This window comes from Cyphellophora attinorum (genome assembly GCF_001299255.1).
Source record: "Cyphellophora attinorum strain CBS 131958 chromosome Unknown Contig48, whole genome shotgun sequence".
NCBI classification, from domain to species: Eukaryota; Fungi; Ascomycota; class Eurotiomycetes; order Chaetothyriales; family Cyphellophoraceae; genus Cyphellophora; species Cyphellophora attinorum.
In genome coordinates, this window is record NW_017253276.1 from 95,340 (window position 1) to 115,093 (window position 19,754).

Consider the following 19,754-nt stretch of genomic DNA (forward strand, 5'->3'; position numbering starts at 1 on the left):
ATTTCTCTCTGCGTCCATGCTGTGTATTCCTTCTCATGGGTTTGTTGGGACATCACTCGATTTCTGTCTACCTTCGGAGCGCTATCTACCAGCATATCGTTCATTGCCATGTGCGCTTTCCGTTTTCTTGGTATCGTTCCATCGTATTGTTTTCCTTGTGTGCTGAGCTTGCTTTTTTCTGGGCGACGGAGTTAGGCGACCCTTGAGGCCGTTGTCGCAGCTTCTGTGCGCAGCGCACTGTGATACAGCGCGACACAGAGTCTTGCTTCGTCGGAGCACATCTCCATCACACACGTAGACCGTTCCCCTGCGCCACTCGCTTCTGGTACAAAACAGTATCATTCCGCGCATGCTCAGAGCCTCACTAGTCTCAGCGCAAACACCGCCCGATTAACCTCCTGATCCACCTCCATTATCACACTCTCCTTCGCCATCTCCTCCTTGCCCGGCTCAGGCTCCAGATCCGTCACCACATGCTTATCCACCGGCCGCCTCAACGCCTTCTCGATGAAGGCCGCCTGCTCCTCGAACGCCTTCTCGATCCCCGTCCCCTCGGGATCTTCTTTGACTCTGTACTCCATCTTGACATCGTCCGTCGGCTTCAACCCGGCCTTCTTCCGCACATCGTTCACCCGCCGCACGATCTCTCGTGCCAGTGCTTCTTGCGCGAGCTCAGGATAGATGGCTGTGTCGAGGATAGTCAGGACGTCATTGTCTGAGTTCGGAAGTTGAGCTTTTGAGTCTTCTGACTCCTTGAGCGCGCGTTTCACGACGAGGTCGCCTTCTACGAGCTCGATGCCCGCCACAGAGGTTTTGCCATCAGCAAGATACTTCTTGCAGTCCGCGGACGAGAGGTCTGGAAGGGCTTTCTTCACTTTCTGCACATCCTTTTTCAGTTTCTTTCCGAGCACAGGCCAGTCAGCGGACACGGAATACTGGACATTGTACTTGTCTTCGTCGGCGCTGAGGACGAGGTCGCGGATGTTGAGCTCTTCGGTGATGTATCCTTCCAGGCTACGGATGTCGTCGAGGTATTGAGGATCAGTGTGAATGACGACAAGGGTCTTGAGTGGTGTTTTGAGGCCGATGGCGACTCGGTCGCGTGATTGGCGGGCGAGTTCGATGACCTTCTGCATGCGTGCGACACGTCGCTCGACGGCTTCGTCGAAGAGAGACTCGCGGACTTCTGGGAAGGGGAGGAAGTGCACTGATCGCATGTCTTTTGAGGAGTAGGCTGATTTTGGTATGTAGGGGAGTAGTTTGCTGTAGATCAGATCGGCGATGAAGGGTGTGAAGGGTGCGAGACCGCGGACGAGTGTGAAGAGAACGTCGAAGAGGGTGTTCAGCGCATGCAGAGTGTCTTCTTTGCCGAGCTCACCCTTGAGCCGCTTTCGATTGAAGCGGATGTACCAATTGGTGGTGTCGTCGATGAGTTTGAGGAGACCCGGGACGACTGTGTAGAGCCGGTAGCCAGCCATTTCTTCGTTGATGTATTTCAGGAGGGACTGCATCGAGGCGAGGATCCATTTGTCCATAACATTCGAGTTGGTCTCTTCGGAATTGGGGTTCCAGACAAAATCGTGGTTCTCGAGTTTCTTGAGGAGCTCAACTTGGCCTTCGAAGAATTTGTAGGAGTTCCATAATGGCAACAGAACTTTTGTGACGATCTCTTTTACGCCGGCTTCTTTGAAGCGCAGTGTTTCTGCTCGTACGACGGGCGAATTGATCATGTACAGGCGAAGGGCATCGGCGCCGTATTTTTCGATGACCTCCATGGGGTCGGGATAGTTCTTCAAGCGCTTCGACATCTTCTTGCCGTCTTCGGCTAGAACGATACCATTGACGACACAGTTCTTGAAGGGAAGCTTGCCAAACAGGTGGATGCCGAGGATGACAAGTGTGTAGAACCAGCCTCGCGTCTGGTCGAGGCCTTCTGCGATGAAGTCTCCGGGAAATCGGTCTGGAAAGGAGTCCTTGTCTTCGAAAGGGTAATGTGATTGTGCGTATGGCATAGATCCTGACTCGAACCAGCAGTCGAAGACCTCCTCGATACGTCTTAGAGGAGGACCGGATGGATTCTTCTTGGAAGGAATAGTGATTTCGTCGACGGTGTCTCGATGAAGATCAGTGATGGGTTGCTTTGAGCCCGAGAGCTCCTGTAGCTCTGCGATGCTCCTACGGCAACAATCTCCGAGTAGTCCTCGTTGGCCCATAACGGTATTGGCGTGCCCCAATATCGATTCCGTGAGATGTTCCAGTCTCGAGCGTTCTTGATCCAGTCACCGAACCGTTTCTCCTTGACGAAGCCAGGGACCAGTGCGACTTGAGATACCGTCAAGCATAGCAGGGATGATAGATTCGCCCTTTTCTGTGCCTGCGATATTTACGAACCAACCTGAGATGGCTCGGTAGATGAGTGGCGTATCCGATCGCCAGCAGAAGGGATACGAATGGAACAGCTGGCCATCTTTGATCATACGGCCGGTGCCTTTGAGATGTTTGATGATGTTTTTGTCCGCATCCTTGACATGTTGACCTACAAAGTCGGCGACCTCTTTGGTGAACTTGCCGGTCTCGTCAACGGGATTGGGTGGTAGACGGTCGGCATTGATGACACCGTGCTCCTGGCCTACTCGATAATCGTCTTCACCGAATGATGGAGCTTGGTGGACAATGCCGGTACCGTCGGTCTTGGTGACATATGTTGCGGTCAGGACCTTGAAACCATGATCCTTGAACTGATCGTAGAAGTAGGGAAACAATGGCTCGTACTTCTTGCCCTTGAGCTCTGCGCCTTTGATGCGTTCTAGTATGGTGAATTTTGCCTTCTTAGGATCCTTGTACAGGGTGCCGAGCAACTCCTCGACCATAATGTACTGGTTGCCTGTGGCCAGGTCCACGAACTTGATGTACTCGAACTCGGGATGCACAGCCAATGCAACATTTGACGGCAGCGTCCAGGGCGTCGTCGTCCACGCCAGAAAACTCGTCTTTGGATCCTCGACCAGTGGAAACGAAACCACGACCGCGGGATCTTGGACGTCTTTGTAGTTCGACTGCGCCTCGTGTTGGCTCAGTGGTGTACTCAGAGCGGTTGAGAATGGCATGACGCGATAGCTGCGATAGACCTGACCCTTGTCAAACAACTGCTTGAAGACCCACCACACCGACTCCATGAAGGTCGGGTTCATGGTCTTATAGTCATTTTCGAAGTCGATCCAGCGACCGAGGCGGTCGATGGTGGTCTTCCACTCGGACGCGAACCTCATGACAATGGCTTTACATTCCTTGTTGTACTGTGCTATTCCCATCTCTCTGACCGCCGCTGGGCCGGAGATGTTGAACTTCTTGTCAATCTCATACTCGATCGGCAGGCCATGCGTGTCCCATCCGAAGCGCCGCTCGACATAGTAGCCTTTGCTTGACCAGTAGCGTGGGATGATGTCTTTGATGGTGGATGCGAGCAGGTGGCCATAGTGAGGGAGACCTGTCGCGAAGGGTGGTCCTGAAGCACGTCGTCAGTATGACTGGTCTTGTGCTCTGCGGAGGCGGGGAATAATTTACCGTCGAAAAAAGTGTAGGCGGGATTGCCTTTGGAAAGCTCGACCTGCCGCTGGAAGCATCGATCTCTTGCCAGCGAGCGAGGGTCGCCTTCTCTTCAGCGGAGAAGTCGACCGCCATGTTGTTGCCCGTTGTGTAAGAGGCAGGACAGCAGTTGCGACTGCGCAAGAATTATGACTTTGAACTGCCCGTTCCGCCAAAACGGCTCGGAGAGTCTTGGCAGGCACGGCGGAGTCAAATAACAAGGGTATGAGGCTACCATCAGCAGGGGTTCCTGCTGGTGAGGAGAACACCACAGAACTGTCGCAGAAGCTGCGCAGTCGCGACTAGCCCACACGTCGATTTTCGTCTTAGTACAGGAAGAGCTCGGATGACATGATCGGTGGAAAGCTCTAGATTTTTGTACAGGGTATCTCGTTCTATCACTTTTTATCCAAGTCGCTCATTAGGTACCGCCACGCATGCAATGCAGTATATGGGGCTCAGTCCACGTCGCTACCTCCTTCGCCGTCACCCGCATCGTCATCGTCGTCTCCGTCTTCCTCGTCCTCGTCATCCGAGACTCCTTGTCCCAGCTCCTTGAGCTTGGCCTTATCCGCCGCCCTTTTCGCTTCGAGGTCGCCGAATACAACAAGCAGATCGTCCAGTTCCGTCTGCACATCCTTGCGTGAGCTCTCGGCTTCTTCCAGCTTCTTGGTGAGAGTCTCCGTCTCTGCTATTGCTTCTTTCTCGCGAATCTCCGCCCGCTTGAGCTGTGCTTTGAGGTTGGACGTCTTTGTCTGGTACTCCTCATTCGCAGTCTGGAGATCTTGCACGTGGTCTTGTCCGGCCTTGTCAAGCTGCTTCCGCAGGGATTCCACTTGTTGCTTCAGGTCATCAAGCTCTGCCTCGTTGGCACCTCTTGCCTCCTTCAATCTGGTCTGAAGCCCATTAATTTCTGTAGCATGCTCGACGATCAGCTTCTCGCGGACTTCAGCGGCATTCTCAAGAGCGCGTTCGTGTTCTTTGGCAAGCTTTTCCCTGGCTTGACTATTCTGCTGCTCGAAAGCCTTGATCTGCTGAGCAGCCTTCTCGCGTTCTTGATCTCGCTGCCTTTGTGCGGCGTCCATAGCTGCAGACGTGTCGATTCGCCGTTTGTTCAGGTCTTCGTCGTGGCTTCTCTTCAAATTGCTCATTTCCCGTCCGTGTTCTGCCCGCATTTGATTGAGCTCATCTTCGTGTCCTGATTGCAGGCTCTGGTTGATCTGCTTGATGCGATTCAGCTCGACCGTAGTTGACTCACGTGTCCGACGGTGTTCCAGTCCTTCGTCTTCCAGCTTTCGTTGAGCCTGAAGCAGTTCGGCGTTCGCGATCTCGAGAAGCCGCTTGTGTTCTTCGAGATTCGCTCGAAGACCGTCGACCAAGTCTCGTGAAACCCCTTTCTGAACACCATTGCTCATGACTGATACTTCGAATCCGGGGTCTCGGTCAATCGCTCGCAACAGGCGACTGAAGTTGTCCTTCAGGAAGTCGATGAATGCCTTGTCGAAGAAGACGTCCGGTAAACCGCCGTTGCCTGTCTGAGGCAGAACCTCGTAATCCCGAACCAGAGGGTTTTCACGCAGTCTTGTCATCCTATCGACATACGTCTCCCGGCCCAAGCTGCCCGTCAGTAGGCTATGAAGGGCTTTTCGAGGGACAGGAGAGTCTTTGCTCGAGAATTCATAAACAATGCCGATTAGTAATGAGCACAGACTCGACACCAAGGGCATGGTGTTATTCGAGACTTTGATGGCAGCAATGAGACCTTGGACATTCGTACCTTCACCAAGCAAATCATTGACAGCATCTGGATCCTCGAAAAGCCAGGTGCACAATAGCATCAGGCAGCCTAGGAGTGCTCGCTCGTCCTCGACATGCTGCACGCCAGCAATGACATTGGAGGCTATGCTCTGCACAAACGTGACTACTTCCTCGCCACTGTCCGCATCGCCTTCAGCCACTTTCAATGCCACTGCCTTCGTTTCAGGATTGTCAAACAGCAAGTGCATCAGAATGACCGCTGCCATCCACTGTTGATAGGGATCTGCGTTGCTTCGTGACGAGGACGGCTCTAGCAGCACTGTGAGAATGTTCGGTATCGCATCGTCGCCGCTGCGATGACCCTCGATCGCTCGTCGCAGGACATGCATGCGAATGCCATTGTGGCCCTCGATGAAGGCTTTGAAACAGTTACAAGCCGCTAAGCGGACGTCAAACGTGGAAAGCGGCGCTGCTTCGAGTGCCAGTTCGAGAAGAGCTTCAATGACATTGACGTCGTCGAAGACCGGCTTCGGTTTCGGCTTGGGTGTTGGCTCGCGAGCATTTGCACCTGGCTTCGGAGTCGTATGCCCATTGGTGGTCGGAGGCTGGGTTTTGGACAGGAGCTGTACAGGTAGATCACCAAAGCGCTCCTGTAGTGCTGCGTTTGAACGAATGACATCTCCGCACGTTTCGAGCGCTTTTGACCGAATGCTTATGCTGAAAGAGTCGTGGAAAGCCAATTTCAGCATGCGAGTCAATATGCCGCTCTGCCAGAATGTCTGCTGATTCAGACCAGTTCCGGGTGCGCCTTTGGGAACGAACATCTGAATGACTGTCAGAATACCCCAGACATTGACGTCCCGCTGTGGCTTCAGCCAGTCTGTGACGCCTTCGGCACTCTCCTCTTCTGCCACAGCATCCTCCAAGAGCTTGGTCAGCCGGGAGACTCCCCCAACTTCGCGAAGTATGATTGATTGGAGGTATTGAGTCGCAGCAGATTTCCCAGTAATGCCAGGCAGTCTTGCACAATCGTGGCTCCATGGGTAAGTCCACCTTCGGCCTCAATAATGGCAAATATTCGCCCGAAGGCGTCTTCGAAGGCAACAACCTTCTGCAGTTCTCCCGACGTGGGAGTGAGCTTGACGAGTAACAGGAGAGCCTCGTTTCGAACCATTTCCCTTTTATCGTCGAGTATCGACACGATTCGAGACACGCCTAACGGAGCTGCGAAGACTGCTTCCTGCGACCTTTCTGGGCGAGCGTCGGCGACATGGCCCAGTATCTGCAGCGAGTATAGCCTAGGGTACAGTTCGTGGTTCTCGAGAAGGTCCAACAACGCAGTAACATTATCCTGTTTCAAGGCAAACTCATCGGCGAGCCAGACCGTAATCTCCTCTGACGCCTCATCGGAATTGGCATCTGGGTCGAAGAGACCAAGCAGCGTCTCCAAGACGATTTTGATGGTGTCCAAGTCATCTGCATCTCGTCGTAGACATGCCACAAGATCTCGAAGACCGCCCGAGGCAACTGAGGCAGGGTAGAGTTTGGCGAAACTGCGGAGACCTTGGATTGCAGCGCGTCTGTCTTCGAGGAGGGTAGCACTCTGCAGTCGGCTGCTCAATGTTTGTATCGTCTCGGTGGCAGTTTGTCGAGCAGGAGCCCGTAGCATGATGGTGCGCCGGGGAAGAGTTGGATCGCTCAAAGGCTTCGGGGACGGACGCGCAACATCGCTGGGCCTCTCGTGGGCGGCTGCTCACAACTCACTCATTCTGACCGATGACAGGACTGTGGAACGATGAGACGATGCTGGTCCTACAAGCAGAATGGTGGTAGTGCTGTCACGGTCGGTGCAAGAGAGACAGCGCAGTCGAGGACCTGCCCAAAGCGACGGTGACATTAACAACATATCACGTGATCTCCTTCGCCGAGCACGGGTCCAATTCTAAGCTTTCGCTTTCGATATTGGCTTCTCCCATCTTCCTGGACCTCATCCTCCTCCAGCAATGGCTATTTCTAATGCATCCGATGTTGCTCTAGTTGTGCTACGTCCGTCGACAGTCAGTCCAGCCTCTCTGGTCCATTGATGAATAAGGTAAAGGGGACAACGCAAACACACTAGAGCTCAGTAAGGTTGTGTACGAGATGTCAGCAGCTGATAGGTTCCATTTCCTTGGTGTCGGTACGAGCTATCGAAGTGTCAAGAAGATACCGTTGATAGTTGTGGTAGGTCCTGCCTAACAACCTCGGATCGATGTAATTGAGGTCCCGACCGATACCAGATCAAGTAGCTGACTAACGGCCTTGCGCATTTCGGCTTCAGTGCTGAATTGCAGGCGCGGTTCGAGCCTTCTACAGTCCCATTGATGAGGTGTCCATTATATCAGTGCAAAGAGGACCCTTTCGGGATGGGCTCCCTGTCCAGTCGCAAGTGCCAATGTTGTAGGCTACTACCATGAGCCCACAGATTCATTTTCTCCCAGTAAATCTTACCCTTGGTCATCACGACGACCCGCAGGTATGGCGATTCGACGCAAGACGACACAGTGCACGTGTCTCGAATCAGAGACAAGTTGAGCGGGAACGAGACGAACAACAATATTCGAGCTCGAAGCGTGCGAAACTGTTCAAAACCCCCGAAAGCGGTCTCCTGGACCCGTTCGTCGTCACTTGCACAGATCTGACGCGAGACGATCGAAATCGCTTGCACAAATGTAAGTAAAGCTTGACGTTTCATTGAATGCTGCCTGCTGATAGCATAAACACAGATCTCACAAACGTGCCCGCAGATCTCTATGGTACGAACGCCCAATCACGCCTGTGTCCTGTTCGAGACATTACACTTGGTCTTATGGCCGCTAACACCGTTGTGCTCAATTGGGTGCTCACCTCCGTCTCTTATCGCGAAGCACGATCACAGACACACGATCCGGCCAGCAGTCCGCTGGTGCTCCGCCACCGGCAATCGGTCTACCGAGCGATGAACGAGATGATGAAACGCGACAACGGTCTATCCGAAGACCTTATGTACGGACTAGCTTTCGCGGGCCTCGTGGAGAATCGCATTGGAGGCCAGGCTACAGCACAAATGCACCTGCGGGCTGCTCTAACGGTCCGCGATCTGCGCCGTGCACAGGGGCTCAGCGTGGTATGCATCCGCGAGGGACTGTTTGCATACCGATGTACATACAGGTCGGTCTGTTGCATTACTTCAAGAACATCGATGAGATTCGGGCGGCTCACGTTCTAATGACGACGTTCTTCGAGGCCCTGCAGATCGGCAAGGCCGAACGGCTCCAGCACTTCAAAAGTGGCCGATTCATGCCAGAAGACAAGTTCCACAAGGCCACGCATCTTCAACTCAGACTACTCTTGATGGCGCCATACAACGAAACCGCGCCCGTGGATATCAGGATGTTCGTTGGACTCATGCTGATCCTGAACCTGGCTGCCCTGGAGCTCCATCAGCATGTTGGTCCAGCTGAGTCGCTCGCTTTCCTCCGGCTCATCATCCAGTGTTTTCAGCGCAGAAAGCCTACCTGTAGTACTCCCGAGCTAGGTGCAGGGGTTGCCGTGACAGGAATGCTGTGCATCAGCCTCATGTGTATCGACTACATGGGTCCTTCGTTCAAGCGTACTCAGCTTGATGTCTGGCAGGTGATAGATATGATACACCTCCTCAGGCTCGGATCTCCGCCACTCATGGCCGCAGCGAAATCCCAGCTGCTATTCTGGCTTCTTGACGATCGACCAGAAACCCCAAGAGATGTGAAAGGATACAATGATTTGCGTCGCACAGAGTCTTGAGAGACGTCGAAGCAGCGTGGGCTACGAATGGAGCTGCTAGAGCTACTGCCACATCACAAACCAAGACAATACCATCTCGCGTCCAAGCTCATGATGAGCGGCGGACACGGGCTGACGACTTCCGCAGAGGCTGCAGCTTCAGGGTGGAGGTGAAGTAGATTGGGCGATACTGTTGCAACTTTGGCCATTGGCGAGGGTGTCGGGAACGTACACGCTTCGCGCGACGTGTCCATGTCGCTTGGCTGGCTGTTCCTCCGTGCTCGACAGATGGGCACAGCAAGCGATCACGTGATGCTCGTCTGTTTCGGATTATGCATTTGGGATTGAGAATTGTCTGCTCTCGAAATCCTTGCTGCTCAAGTCAATTTGCATCGATACTCTCGCGTTGACTCGACGTCTGAGATCGTCGCCCGCTTCTCGAAGTGTCGTGCGCAGATCCCTACCTACAGTTCCGAGATCGAAGATCGTGCTATCAGGTAAGAGCAATGTCCGTGTGCGAAGTTTCGAGCTGAGTGTCGATGACCACCTCCGACAAGCTCTAACCGTCGCTTCTGAGTCGCCAGCCATGTCCTCCCCCGCAGCAGCCCTTCCTCAAGGACACCAAAGAAACCATCAGCGGCACAGCATTCGAGCTCTCATAGGTGCTCGCGTCCCTTGAACCGCTGCGAAGAGATCCCACTCAACCCCGCATAAATGCGCAAATCTGGGGTAAGATCCATAGGCCAGGGTCGAAGCCTACGCAATGCTTCCTGGACAGGATTCAGTATGGCACCGGGATCTAGCCGCCGTCATGCTGGACTTTTGCGAAAAGTGTGTGTGAATCAGCAGATGTAAACGACTCAGGGTCTCTTCTACGTGCTGCCACCCAACAACTCCCTTGCAAAGAACACAGATACCTTTGCTACCCTCAATATTCGACCAAATACACCACGTCGAAGCGCGACAATGACGGACACGTACGACTACATCATCTGCGGGTAAGACGTCGTCGCCCTACGAAGAGAGCCCCGTACTGAAGTGAAGTCAGAGGCGGAACGTCTGGGCCAGTTGTGGCAGGCCGTTTGTCAGAGAACTCCGATGTCAAGATCTTGTTGCTCGAGGCAGGCCAGGACAGTGCAGAGATGGATAACATGCATATGGCAGGCGCGTGAGTTACTTCCGTTCGGGTCGCTGGTACCCTAGCTGATCGATTGTAGCTGGACACAGAACCACAAAGGTATTGCCAAGCGCTTTATACGGGATAGCTACTGATACAATGCCTAGGTGAGACTGACTGGAACATCATGACCACGCCGCAAGGTGGTCTTAACGGTCGCAAATGCCATGTACCACGCGGGCGATTCTTGGGAGGCAGCTCTGGTTGCAACGGGACCATATGCGTCCGAGGTGTCAAGCAAGACTACGACGACTGGGGCTTCCCAGAATGGAGTGGCGATGAGATGTTCAGAGCTATGAAGAAGGTATGTCTGCTCCATACGACATAATCACTTGCTAACGACGGTACAGGCCGAGACATTTCATCCGCAAAAGTGGTTCCAGCACGATAAGGAAGCTCATGGACATGACGGACCATTGCATATTGAGCCAGCCCCCTGTGGTGCTCTGGGAGATCTTTTCCTCGAGAGTACGTATTTTAATGAACCTGAAGCGGGCGAGACACCGATCTCCCGGCTCTAGTCCTTCCCGGTACATGTTCGGTCTGATCGGTGCACTAGATTATCAATCTAAAGGATTGCCGTACCGACCAGACATGTTCAGCAACGGCGAGACAGCCAACGGTTGTGGGCATGCAATGCGTACGACTTGGCAGGGCAACAGAACTACGGCAGCAGATTACATCACTAAAGATCATAAACGAAACAACGTCACTATCAAGTGCCACTCCATTGTCGACAAGGTCATAATCGACAACGGAACGGCAAAAGGAGTTGAGTATGTTGACGAGAAAGGTAACAAGTTTAAGGCGCACGCTCGAAACGAAGTCATCCTGGCCTGCGGCACCTATGGCAGCCCCGCAACATTGATGCGGTCTGGCATAGGTCCTAAGGCCGATCTAGAGGCCCTTGGCATCAAATGCATCAGCGACCTGCCAGGTGTCGGCAAGAACTTACAGGACCATCAGCTCATCTTCATCTACTACGAACTCAATCAGCCCGGCCTGACCGATGACCCCAGGGTCAATCACGATCCGAATGCCATGGAGAATGGGATCAGAGAGTGGAAGGAGAAGAAGTCTGGTTGGCTCGCAACGTTTCCCTTCGGCTCATTCGCATTCGCCAGATTAGACGACCGTCTGATGCGAGACAATGCTGAGTGGCGCAGCTTTGCTCGGAAGCCACATCGTGACCCTATGGAGCTGACCGAGAGTCAGCCGAATCTGGAATTCTTCCACACTGTGTGCTATGGAGGACCTCCCGAGTAGGTCGTGCGCCATTTTGTCCTTCATTCCGCTAACGGTCCACCAGGTACACCGACTTCCCCAAAGAGGGCCAGTACGCTTTCGCCATGTGCTGCTTCCTGTGCGGTCTCTGCTCTCGTGGATCAGTCAAGCTCAACAGCACTGACCCTCTCGAAAATCCGATTGTCGACCACAAGTACCTCGACGATCGTCGCGATCTGCTTATGATGTCCGAAGGCGTCCGCTTCGCCAACGAGCTTGTCATGACCGGGGCTGGCACACGTGACAAGATCAAGGGTGCTTGGCCTCCTGGCGCAACTCATCATCTGAACAAGACAAACGAGGATTGGCAGCCATTCGTGCAGAAGTATGCTTCGACTTCGTACCATCCCGGCGGGACCTGTAAGATGGGCAAGCGAGAGGATGAGAACGCTGTCGTCGATCAGAATCTATTCGTTTATGGCGTGAAGGGCTTGAGAGTTGTCGACTGCAGCGTGATGCCTACGTTGCACAGTGGACACACGCAGATGCCGGCTTATGGCATCGGCGAGATTGCAGCGGAGATGATCGCAAAGGCGAATGGTATCAAGACTCACTGAGCGTACCTCAACTGATATCTGTGGAACTGCGTCACTCAATTGATATCATTGACGAAGTAGCCGTCCTTTTATACCTCCAATCGCATTATACTGGCTTCACAGCTTCGCCACGAAGTCATGCTGCTTGGTCAGTATCGCCAGATCGCCGCCCCGTCGCTTGAAGGCGCTGGTCTTCTGTTGCGTCTTTCCCGTTGCCTGTACGGCTTCAAGGTCCTCCTGCGATACTTGCTTGGTTTCAGTAGCTGGGTTGTAGCCCAGTCGATGCTTGCCGTCGAGCTTGCATTCCACGTCTTTCCACTTCGGCGTAGATTGGCCATCAGCACGGGCCAATTCGATTGAGCTCTCTCCACGAGGTGATGCTCCCTTGACCGATCCCCAGCCTCTCAGTCTCCACACTGTACATGACTTAGCGATGCCGACGAACAAATTTCGCTTTCCTACCTTTCCTCACAGCCTGGGACAGTGATCCATCGCTCCTCCCGACCTTAGACACTAGCATCGAAGAGTCCTTGAGGTAAGGCCAGCGCATCAGGAAATCTTCGGAAACCAGCACAAAAGCGACTGCCTCCTCCTGTATATCCAAATTAGCACGTCAATTTGGCGTAAGACCTGAGACGACACACCTTGTCAACTCCAGCAATCAGCACACATTGCGATCTCGCTCCGCTAATTTCATCGATTCCATGCCCGAGCAACGACCTATTCGCAACAAGGTCTACAATCACCCTGTCGTCGTTGAAGGCCGCAAACGTGCTTTTGCCACCCGTAACATCCTTCGATACTAAGGACTTCGACACATGATCGTATGTAACACCGGCGTCTAGCAGCGCCTTGACCGCAGCGGAGAGAACGAAAGGACCAGACCGTTCTGTTGAAGGCGAGAGTCCAACTCCTGCAACATACACTTTGTTCTTCGTGGCCATCTATGGTATGGTCTTTGCTGCTTGTGCAGTGAGGTGTTCAGAACGAGCGCCCGTATTTGAGTTGTTGTGTATAGGCAGGTAGCGATGGGGAGATCGCCCGCTAGACAGGCCACTTGAAGCATTTGAGTTGGTCGATGACGATTGCCCCAGGTTTCGCTTAGGCAGTACTAGCAAGCTTACCCCATACCCCGGAATTCAGACCTCGTTCGTTCAAAGGGACCCTGGGTGTCACTGCTGGATATCAGGTAGTCACCCGACAATCTTGGTGCCCAGGTGAGACTCGCGACTTGAGCGGTGTCGCGCGTAACATGGCTGCCGAGACAGAGAAACGTCGACCATCCGTCGTGTATGGTCCCCGAGCTCCAGTTACATTGACACTCACATTCGGGCAACTCCTCGACCATCATGCAAAGACCAGGCCGCAGAGTCCAGCAGTCATCTCGCATGTCCAAGGGCGGACGATCGACTATAAGGAGCTGTGTGACAGGAGCATCAGCTTGGCCAAGGCCATGAAGGGTGCTGGCATCCGGAAGGGAAGCAAAGTTGGGATCATCTCGGGAACCAGGATCGAGTATCTCGAGGTAGGCGTTCATGGTCATGCTCACCAGGAACAGGAGCACTGACTAGGGGAAGGTCTTCTTTGCGACGGCGAGACTTGGAGCAGCCCTCATCTTATTCAACTATGCATACACTGATTCTGAGTTGGTACAACTGATTAAGTCGATCGGTAAGTAGATGCGTACTGGATGCACAGAGGCTTCGCAAGGCTGATGCGGCCGCAGAACCAATTATGATATTCGCACCACCTGGCTTCGCTCGGTATGACTACAACAAAGCATTACGAAAAGCCCAGGACTCTGTAGCCAGTCTCAAGCATTTCATACTGTTCGACGACATCTTCAAGAAGCACCAATCGTCTTCATTGAAATTCGAGAACTACGAAACGTTCTTGAAGTCGAAACCAGCAGGCTCCTGGTCTGACGATCCTAGTATCTCGGCACATGATATGGTCAACATCCAGTTCACATCTGGCAGTACTGGTTTGCCGAAATCCGTTTCACTATCTCATTACAACATCATGAATTGTGGCCGCAATATCTGGTTGCAGACACGACTCACGGACCAGGACCGAATCTGCTGTCCCGTACCCCTATTCCACTCATTCGGATGATAGTCGCCATTAGCACGAGCACAGTATGCGGCTCATCACTCGTCTTTCCCTCGGAGCTCTTTGACCCAACAGCAGCACTTCTTTGCATCGAGAAGTACAAATGCACTGCCCTGTACGGCGTGAACACGATGTTCATAACAGAGATGTCTGCCAAAGCATTCAAATCAACGAATAAGTCCTCACTGAAGTTTGGCATCGTCGCTGGTTCACCTATGCCACCCGAATTCCTGCGCAGAGTCATGAAGGAATTTGAGATTCCACGAATCTACACCTGCTGGGGCATGACAGAGCTCTCCTCCTTCGTGACCATGATGCATGAGACGGACCCATGGGACAAGCGCATCCACACCACTGGCCGGCTATTCCCACATTTCATTCTCAAGATCGTGGAGCCGAACGGCACCAAGACTCTACCATGGGGCGAACGAGGCGAGATTGTTGTTAGTGGCTATGGGCAGATGGCTGAGTATATCGGCAATAAAGAAAAGACCGAAGAGGCACTACGCTATCACGATGAAGATCTAGAAGAAGGCGGCGTAGGCGGCGTGGAAGGTCGAGGATCCCAAACGCTGCGTCCTTGGATGCACACAGGCGACGAGGGAGTGCTTGATGCAGATGGCTATTTGGTCTTCACGGGCCGCATCAAAGATCTGATCATTCGAGGCGGCGAGAACATCGCGCCCCTGGAGATCGAGCAGCGGCTGAATGATATGGAAGCGATCGCACAGGCAAGTATTGTTGGCGTACCGGATGACAAGTATGGGGAGGCAGTGGGAGCATTTCTGGAGCTCAAGGAGGGCAGGGACAAGCCTTCGGACGACGAGATCAAGAAATGGGTGAAGGACGAACTGGCTTACTTCAAGGCGCCAACATGGATCTGGTGGCTCGGGGACGGGGATGTGCCCGAGGAGTGGCCAAAGACGATGAGCGGGAAGGTTAGCAAGCCGGAGCTGAGGAAGCTGGTTGAGGAGAAGCTCATCAAGAAAGATGGGAAGAAGGAGAAGGCGAAATTGTGATGTATACGACGCTTGTCAAATCCCAGGTCGTGCCCATTTGGTGCGCTCCCACTGTGTTCTGGTCCTCTTGGTTCAGTTCATGCACGACTGGCATACTCTTCCAGGCGTCTTCTTGCCTTCGAGCACAGCCATACATTTCGAGATTCCTCACTTCCGAGATTCGAGAAACCGCTTTCGATCAAGCTCCCGTTGACCCGATTCCAAGCACTCGTGGCCAACGATCTGCAACTTCGATTGACGCACAACGGCCTGTTCACTTCGAGGTCCTCGCATGAAAGCTTCTGCATGATCATCGGTCGATCAAAGCGACGGTTCAGACGATGGCTGGAAGGAATTATCCTCGGCTCTGGGCGCGAAGTTTGCGGGGGGCATGCCTGGAAGGACCGCCCGACACCCCGCACAGACCACCGTGACCCCTAGCGTCTGGGCCTACCCCAGGAAATCGCTTGGAGTAAGCGCGTAGCCAAGATTGGTGTAGCGAGGTGAGCGGCGACGTCACAGTGCCTGGCTTGCCATTGGGCATTCTACGGGTGAGATGACCATCACCTATACTTGCTCAACATTCGATGACAGCGGTAGAGATCGACAGCACATACTTATCAGCAGCCCAACGAACGCACATGTAGGTGAGAACAGGAACAACCCGTGCACATTGCGTGTAACGTCCATCTCTGCTCGTCTACAACCTCCGAATCCAATCCACCCAGATCAACGACAACACTCGAAGCAACCGGCAACATGGTCTACGGCGCCGCGCTGATAGCTCAGGCCTTGAGAGACCTGGGCGTGCAGGTACTGTTTGGTCTGCCTGGCCTCCCAGTGATCGACATCGCTCAAGAGGCGATGAACCTGGGCATCAACTTCATCAGCTTTCGAAACGAGCAAGCCGCTGTACTCGCAGCTAGTGCATATGGGTATCTGACGGCAAGACCTGGTGTCGTGGTCTGCGTCGGCGGACCGGGCGTCTTGAACACGATGGCTGGGGTATGTCAAGCCCATGCGAGGCAGCATTCACTGTGCCACAGACTGACGCAGCAAGATTCCGCACGCCGCAGCCAATGCCTGGCCAATACTGATTCTCGCCGGGAGTGCGGAAACACACAATGCCAACAAAGCCGCCTTCCAGGAAATGGACGCTATCAACCTCGTCTCACCTCACTGCAAGCTTGCGCTTCGCCCACCTTACCCACACATGATTCCAGACTTTATTCGGGATGCATACCGAGCGGCATTCTTCGGCAGACCCGGACCGACTTTCGTGGACCTACCAGCGAATCTGATCCTGGGGACGTTCAAGGAATTAGATGGAGGCAAGGCGAAGCGTCTGAGGAGGATTGAAGAAGTGCCAAGGGGCATGGCTGATCAGGTCGGCGTGAGGAGAGCTGTAGAAGCACTGATGGGCGCGAAATCGCCTCTAGTGGTGGTTGGTAAAGGTGCAGCTTACGGGAGGGCGGAAGGACCGATCAGAGAATTCGTCGAGAGGACGCGAATACCATTCCTACCCACGCCGATGGGCAAGGGCATCCTCCCTGACTCTTCCCCACTCAACATCTCTGCTGCTCGCTCCACGGCACTGAAGCATGCCGACGTGGTTCTCCTGCTTGGTGCTCGATTGAACTGGATACTATCATTTGGCCTGCCACCAAAGTGGGCACCGAACGTCAAGATTATCCAAGTCGACCTCTCCGCCGACGAGCTCGGCAAGAACGGGCACGATCCCTCGCTCAGCCTTCTCGGTGACGTTGGCCTGGTCTGCGAACAGCTGCTGCAAGCACTAAGTGGCGGCTGGCAATACGATGCGGCACAAAAGGGCAAGTATTGGCAGGCGCTTAAGGAGACGAAAGGCAGAAATGAAGCGAAGGCGAGGAAGAAGGCGGAGAGCAGCAAGGTGCCCATGACTTACGAACACGCCTTCCAAATCATCAAGAAGGAAGTGGACAGCTTTCGCCGCAGGAGAATGGGGATGTTGTGTATGTGAGCGAGGGCGCAAATGCGATGGATATATCGAGGAGCATATTCACGATGGAATATCCCAGGACACGACTCGATGCCGGAACGTACGCAACCATGGGCGTCGGATTGGGCTACGCTATCGCGGCATATGCAGCATACAACTATTCCAACCCGGAAGGCAGCATAGGTGTTGGTATCGAGCATGGGCCAGGAACAACAATAGGCGGTGGCGGAACACAAGGAGGCGCGACAGCTCAAGCAACGCCCTATGCTGGTGCGGCTGGAGCCAACACCATAGGCAAGCCCGCCGATGGCAAAGTGGAAGGCGGTGCGACAGCCCAGCCATCACCATATGGGGGCGCCTCCGGCACATCAACATCACATGCACCCAAGACTGATGGGACAGTCACAGCTGGCGCGACTGCCCAACCAACACCATACGGCGGTGCATCGGGCACCTCTGCATCCAGTGCATCAGCACGGAAGAAGAAGATCATTGCCATCGAAGGCGACTCCGCCTTTGGCTTCAGCATGGCAGAAGTAGAGACGATGATCCGCTATCGGATGCCCATCCTGATTCTCATCATCAACAACTCCGGTCTGTACCGCGGCGACGCGGACTCGCGGTCTGACTGGACCAAGCTGCAGGACATGAGTGTTAAAGGCACACCTGCTGCGCCGCAGGGACTGAGTGCAACTGGGTTGGGGTTCGAGACAGAATATCAGAGGATAGCCGAGCTGGGAGGAGATGGGAAGGCGTGGGGCACTGTGGCGCGAACACCTAAGGAGTTGCAGGAAGCGGTCAGAAAGGCTTGGACGGTGGAGGAGGGGCCGGTGGTGGTTAATGTCTTGGTTGATACTACCAAGGACCTGGTCATGGTGAGTCGTGCTAACTTGTCCTGTTTTCTTTTGCTTTATGGTAGCGCCAAAGAACGATGCGGTCCGCCCAATGGAGCTGACAAGACTTTCAGGATTTCTCGTGGCTCGATATGGCGCCGCCGGGTTCGGAGAAGGGAGGCGTCACGGGAGGCAAGAAAGAATCGAAGCTGTAAACATCAGTCATGCAAGTCCAACGTCGAGGATGCTGGTCTTTCGCTCGCGGGGGCGAGGAGGACTCTGCACCATCAATTGTGCATGGTAAAAAAGCTGTACATCATCATTGAAGCTGTATCGGGTATCTCGTCTAATGTGTTCGTGCTGGTCGCATATGACCGCACTGGAATATCATACAGATCACCACTGAACAAAGAGCCGATTTTCCATGCACCAGGGGCCTTATCGGGCAGTTTGAACGACTCAAGCAGACAGACGCAACACAAGAGCGTCCATCCCAATCGCAGGCGCATTATTATGAAGGCTCTCGTACTTCGTTGGCCCGCTTTCCTCTGTGGCTACTGGCGGTGGGGTGTACAGCTCAAGCGGCTGACTCCTCGCACTAGAAGCTGCCTTGCTTCCAGCCTCCGTATGCGAGCCAGCAAAGTCCGGCATGCTCGAGAGCGCTTGAAGCACTTAGGATCTCGCGCATGCGAGGGCAAGCGCGGTGTCGATGGTGGCACCATCGAGATGACCGGCGACACCATCGAGATGACCGGCGACACCATCGAGCCCGAGATCAGAGAAATACCTAACAACCTGCGCTGCTTGCAAGAAGGAGCCGTTTCTCGCAACGTTCAAATATCTTTTCCAGTATAGCTTCCCAGAGCAGCTGCGCACGGGCATCCGCCAGAACAACCAATACATGTCAACACCAACCAAGACAAGATGATGATACCGCAAGTAGAGCAACGGCCTGACATTGCGCCCTATCCTACCCTGCCTGAGCGGAGCTCCCACACATGCAGCGGCTCACTCGGCAATGAGTGCCCAGATACCACGGGCATCAATGGCTCAATAGCACTACTGCAATGGTCGCGCAGGCAGGAACAGAGGTGTTGCCTCTGAGTCCGTTAATAATCTGTGCTACGTGTACCACGCCCTATAAAAGGTGTCAAAGCAACCAAAGGAATGGCAATGGGAGAAGAACTCGTTTCTTTTCGAGCGACACAGGGGCCCTATACAGTGACCGTCCCTTGCAGAAATCCAGCAATGCCTAGGCGTACGATTTGTCGAGTCTGTTCCGAACACAAAAGAGCAACGTCCACAAGTAGAAGACCGGAACCACCGCCACCAAGTCCAATAATGAATCAGGACTTAGCTTTGATGAGAGGAAGAGGCCGAGAGTGGATTCTATCTCGACACAATTGCACTCGGCACGAAGCAGGTGCCCCGAGACCTGGAATCACCGGCCGACTGATGGACTGTGGCGGACCTTGCCGAGACTGTAGTCTGTGGAGGCAGGACAGCATGGGCAGCGTCATATCTCCATCGACCCAGACACCCGTTCACTCTGGAGGAAAGCTACCTCTGGCCGTGGGGAACTGTGGATAGTCACCATGAAGACTCTGCTGTACTGTGAGGCTGACCACAAGATCTCTCTCGATGAGTTAGTGGAACGATGGTGTGATTATTTGGCAGTGTTTCATTACACAGCTGAAGGTGTGCATATTA

General features: G+C 53.8%; 7 protein-coding genes across 7 annotated transcripts; 5 read left to right on the forward strand and 2 right to left on the reverse strand.

Annotated features, from left to right (window-relative positions):
* Positions 1-353: 353 nt before the first annotated feature.
* On the reverse strand, positions 354-7,012 carry AB675_2268 (Isoleucine--tRNA ligase, cytoplasmic; the record flags this gene model as incomplete). Its single annotated transcript, XM_018142224.1, has 5 exons — positions 354-2,138; positions 2,186-2,322; positions 2,396-3,505; positions 4,061-6,263; positions 6,371-7,012. The coding sequence occupies 5 exons, from the start codon at positions 7,010-7,012 to the stop codon at positions 354-356; spliced, it is 5,877 nt and encodes a 1,958-aa protein (XP_017994856.1).
* Positions 7,013-7,795: 783 nt separating this feature from the next.
* Positions 7,796-9,147, forward strand: AB675_2269 (uncharacterized protein; the record flags this gene model as incomplete). Its single annotated transcript, XM_018142225.1, has 3 exons — positions 7,796-8,054; positions 8,109-8,488; positions 8,533-9,147. The coding sequence occupies 3 exons, from the start codon at positions 7,796-7,798 to the stop codon at positions 9,145-9,147; spliced, it is 1,254 nt and encodes a 417-aa protein (XP_017994849.1).
* A 945-nt stretch (positions 9,148-10,092) lies between these two features.
* Positions 10,093-12,144, forward strand: AB675_2270 (L-sorbose 1-dehydrogenase; the record flags this gene model as incomplete). The annotated part of the gene is made up of 7 exons (XM_018142227.1): positions 10,093-10,124; positions 10,175-10,294; positions 10,344-10,363; positions 10,411-10,607; positions 10,654-10,771; positions 10,863-11,565; positions 11,613-12,144. 7 exons carry the CDS (start codon positions 10,093-10,095, stop codon positions 12,142-12,144), a joined length of 1,722 nt encoding a protein of 573 aa, XP_017994824.1.
* A 96-nt stretch (positions 12,145-12,240) lies between these two features.
* On the reverse strand, positions 12,241-13,067 carry AB675_2271 (uncharacterized protein; the record flags this gene model as incomplete). Its single annotated transcript, XM_018142228.1, has 3 exons — positions 12,241-12,539; positions 12,586-12,715; positions 12,768-13,067. The coding sequence occupies 3 exons, from the start codon at positions 13,065-13,067 to the stop codon at positions 12,241-12,243; spliced, it is 729 nt and encodes a 242-aa protein (XP_017994832.1).
* A 308-nt stretch (positions 13,068-13,375) lies between these two features.
* On the forward strand, positions 13,376-15,254 carry AB675_2272 (putative acyl-CoA synthetase YngI; the record flags this gene model as incomplete). The annotated part of the gene is made up of 4 exons (XM_018142229.1): positions 13,376-13,648; positions 13,701-13,794; positions 13,850-14,107; positions 14,194-15,254. 4 exons carry the CDS (start codon positions 13,376-13,378, stop codon positions 15,252-15,254), a joined length of 1,686 nt encoding a protein of 561 aa, XP_017994837.1.
* Positions 15,255-15,992: 738 nt separating this feature from the next.
* Positions 15,993-17,232, forward strand: AB675_2273 (putative 2-hydroxyacyl-CoA lyase; the record flags this gene model as incomplete). Its single annotated transcript, XM_018142230.1, has 2 exons — positions 15,993-16,238; positions 16,294-17,232. 2 exons carry the CDS (start codon positions 15,993-15,995, stop codon positions 17,230-17,232), a joined length of 1,185 nt encoding a protein of 394 aa, XP_017994843.1.
* Positions 17,233-17,321: 89 nt separating this feature from the next.
* AB675_2274 (2-hydroxyacyl-CoA lyase 1) lies at positions 17,322-18,259 on the forward strand (the record flags this gene model as incomplete). The annotated part of the gene is made up of 2 exons (XM_018142231.1): positions 17,322-18,086; positions 18,179-18,259. The coding sequence occupies 2 exons, from the start codon at positions 17,322-17,324 to the stop codon at positions 18,257-18,259; spliced, it is 846 nt and encodes a 281-aa protein (XP_017994850.1).
* Positions 18,260-19,754: the final 1,495 nt, after the last annotated feature.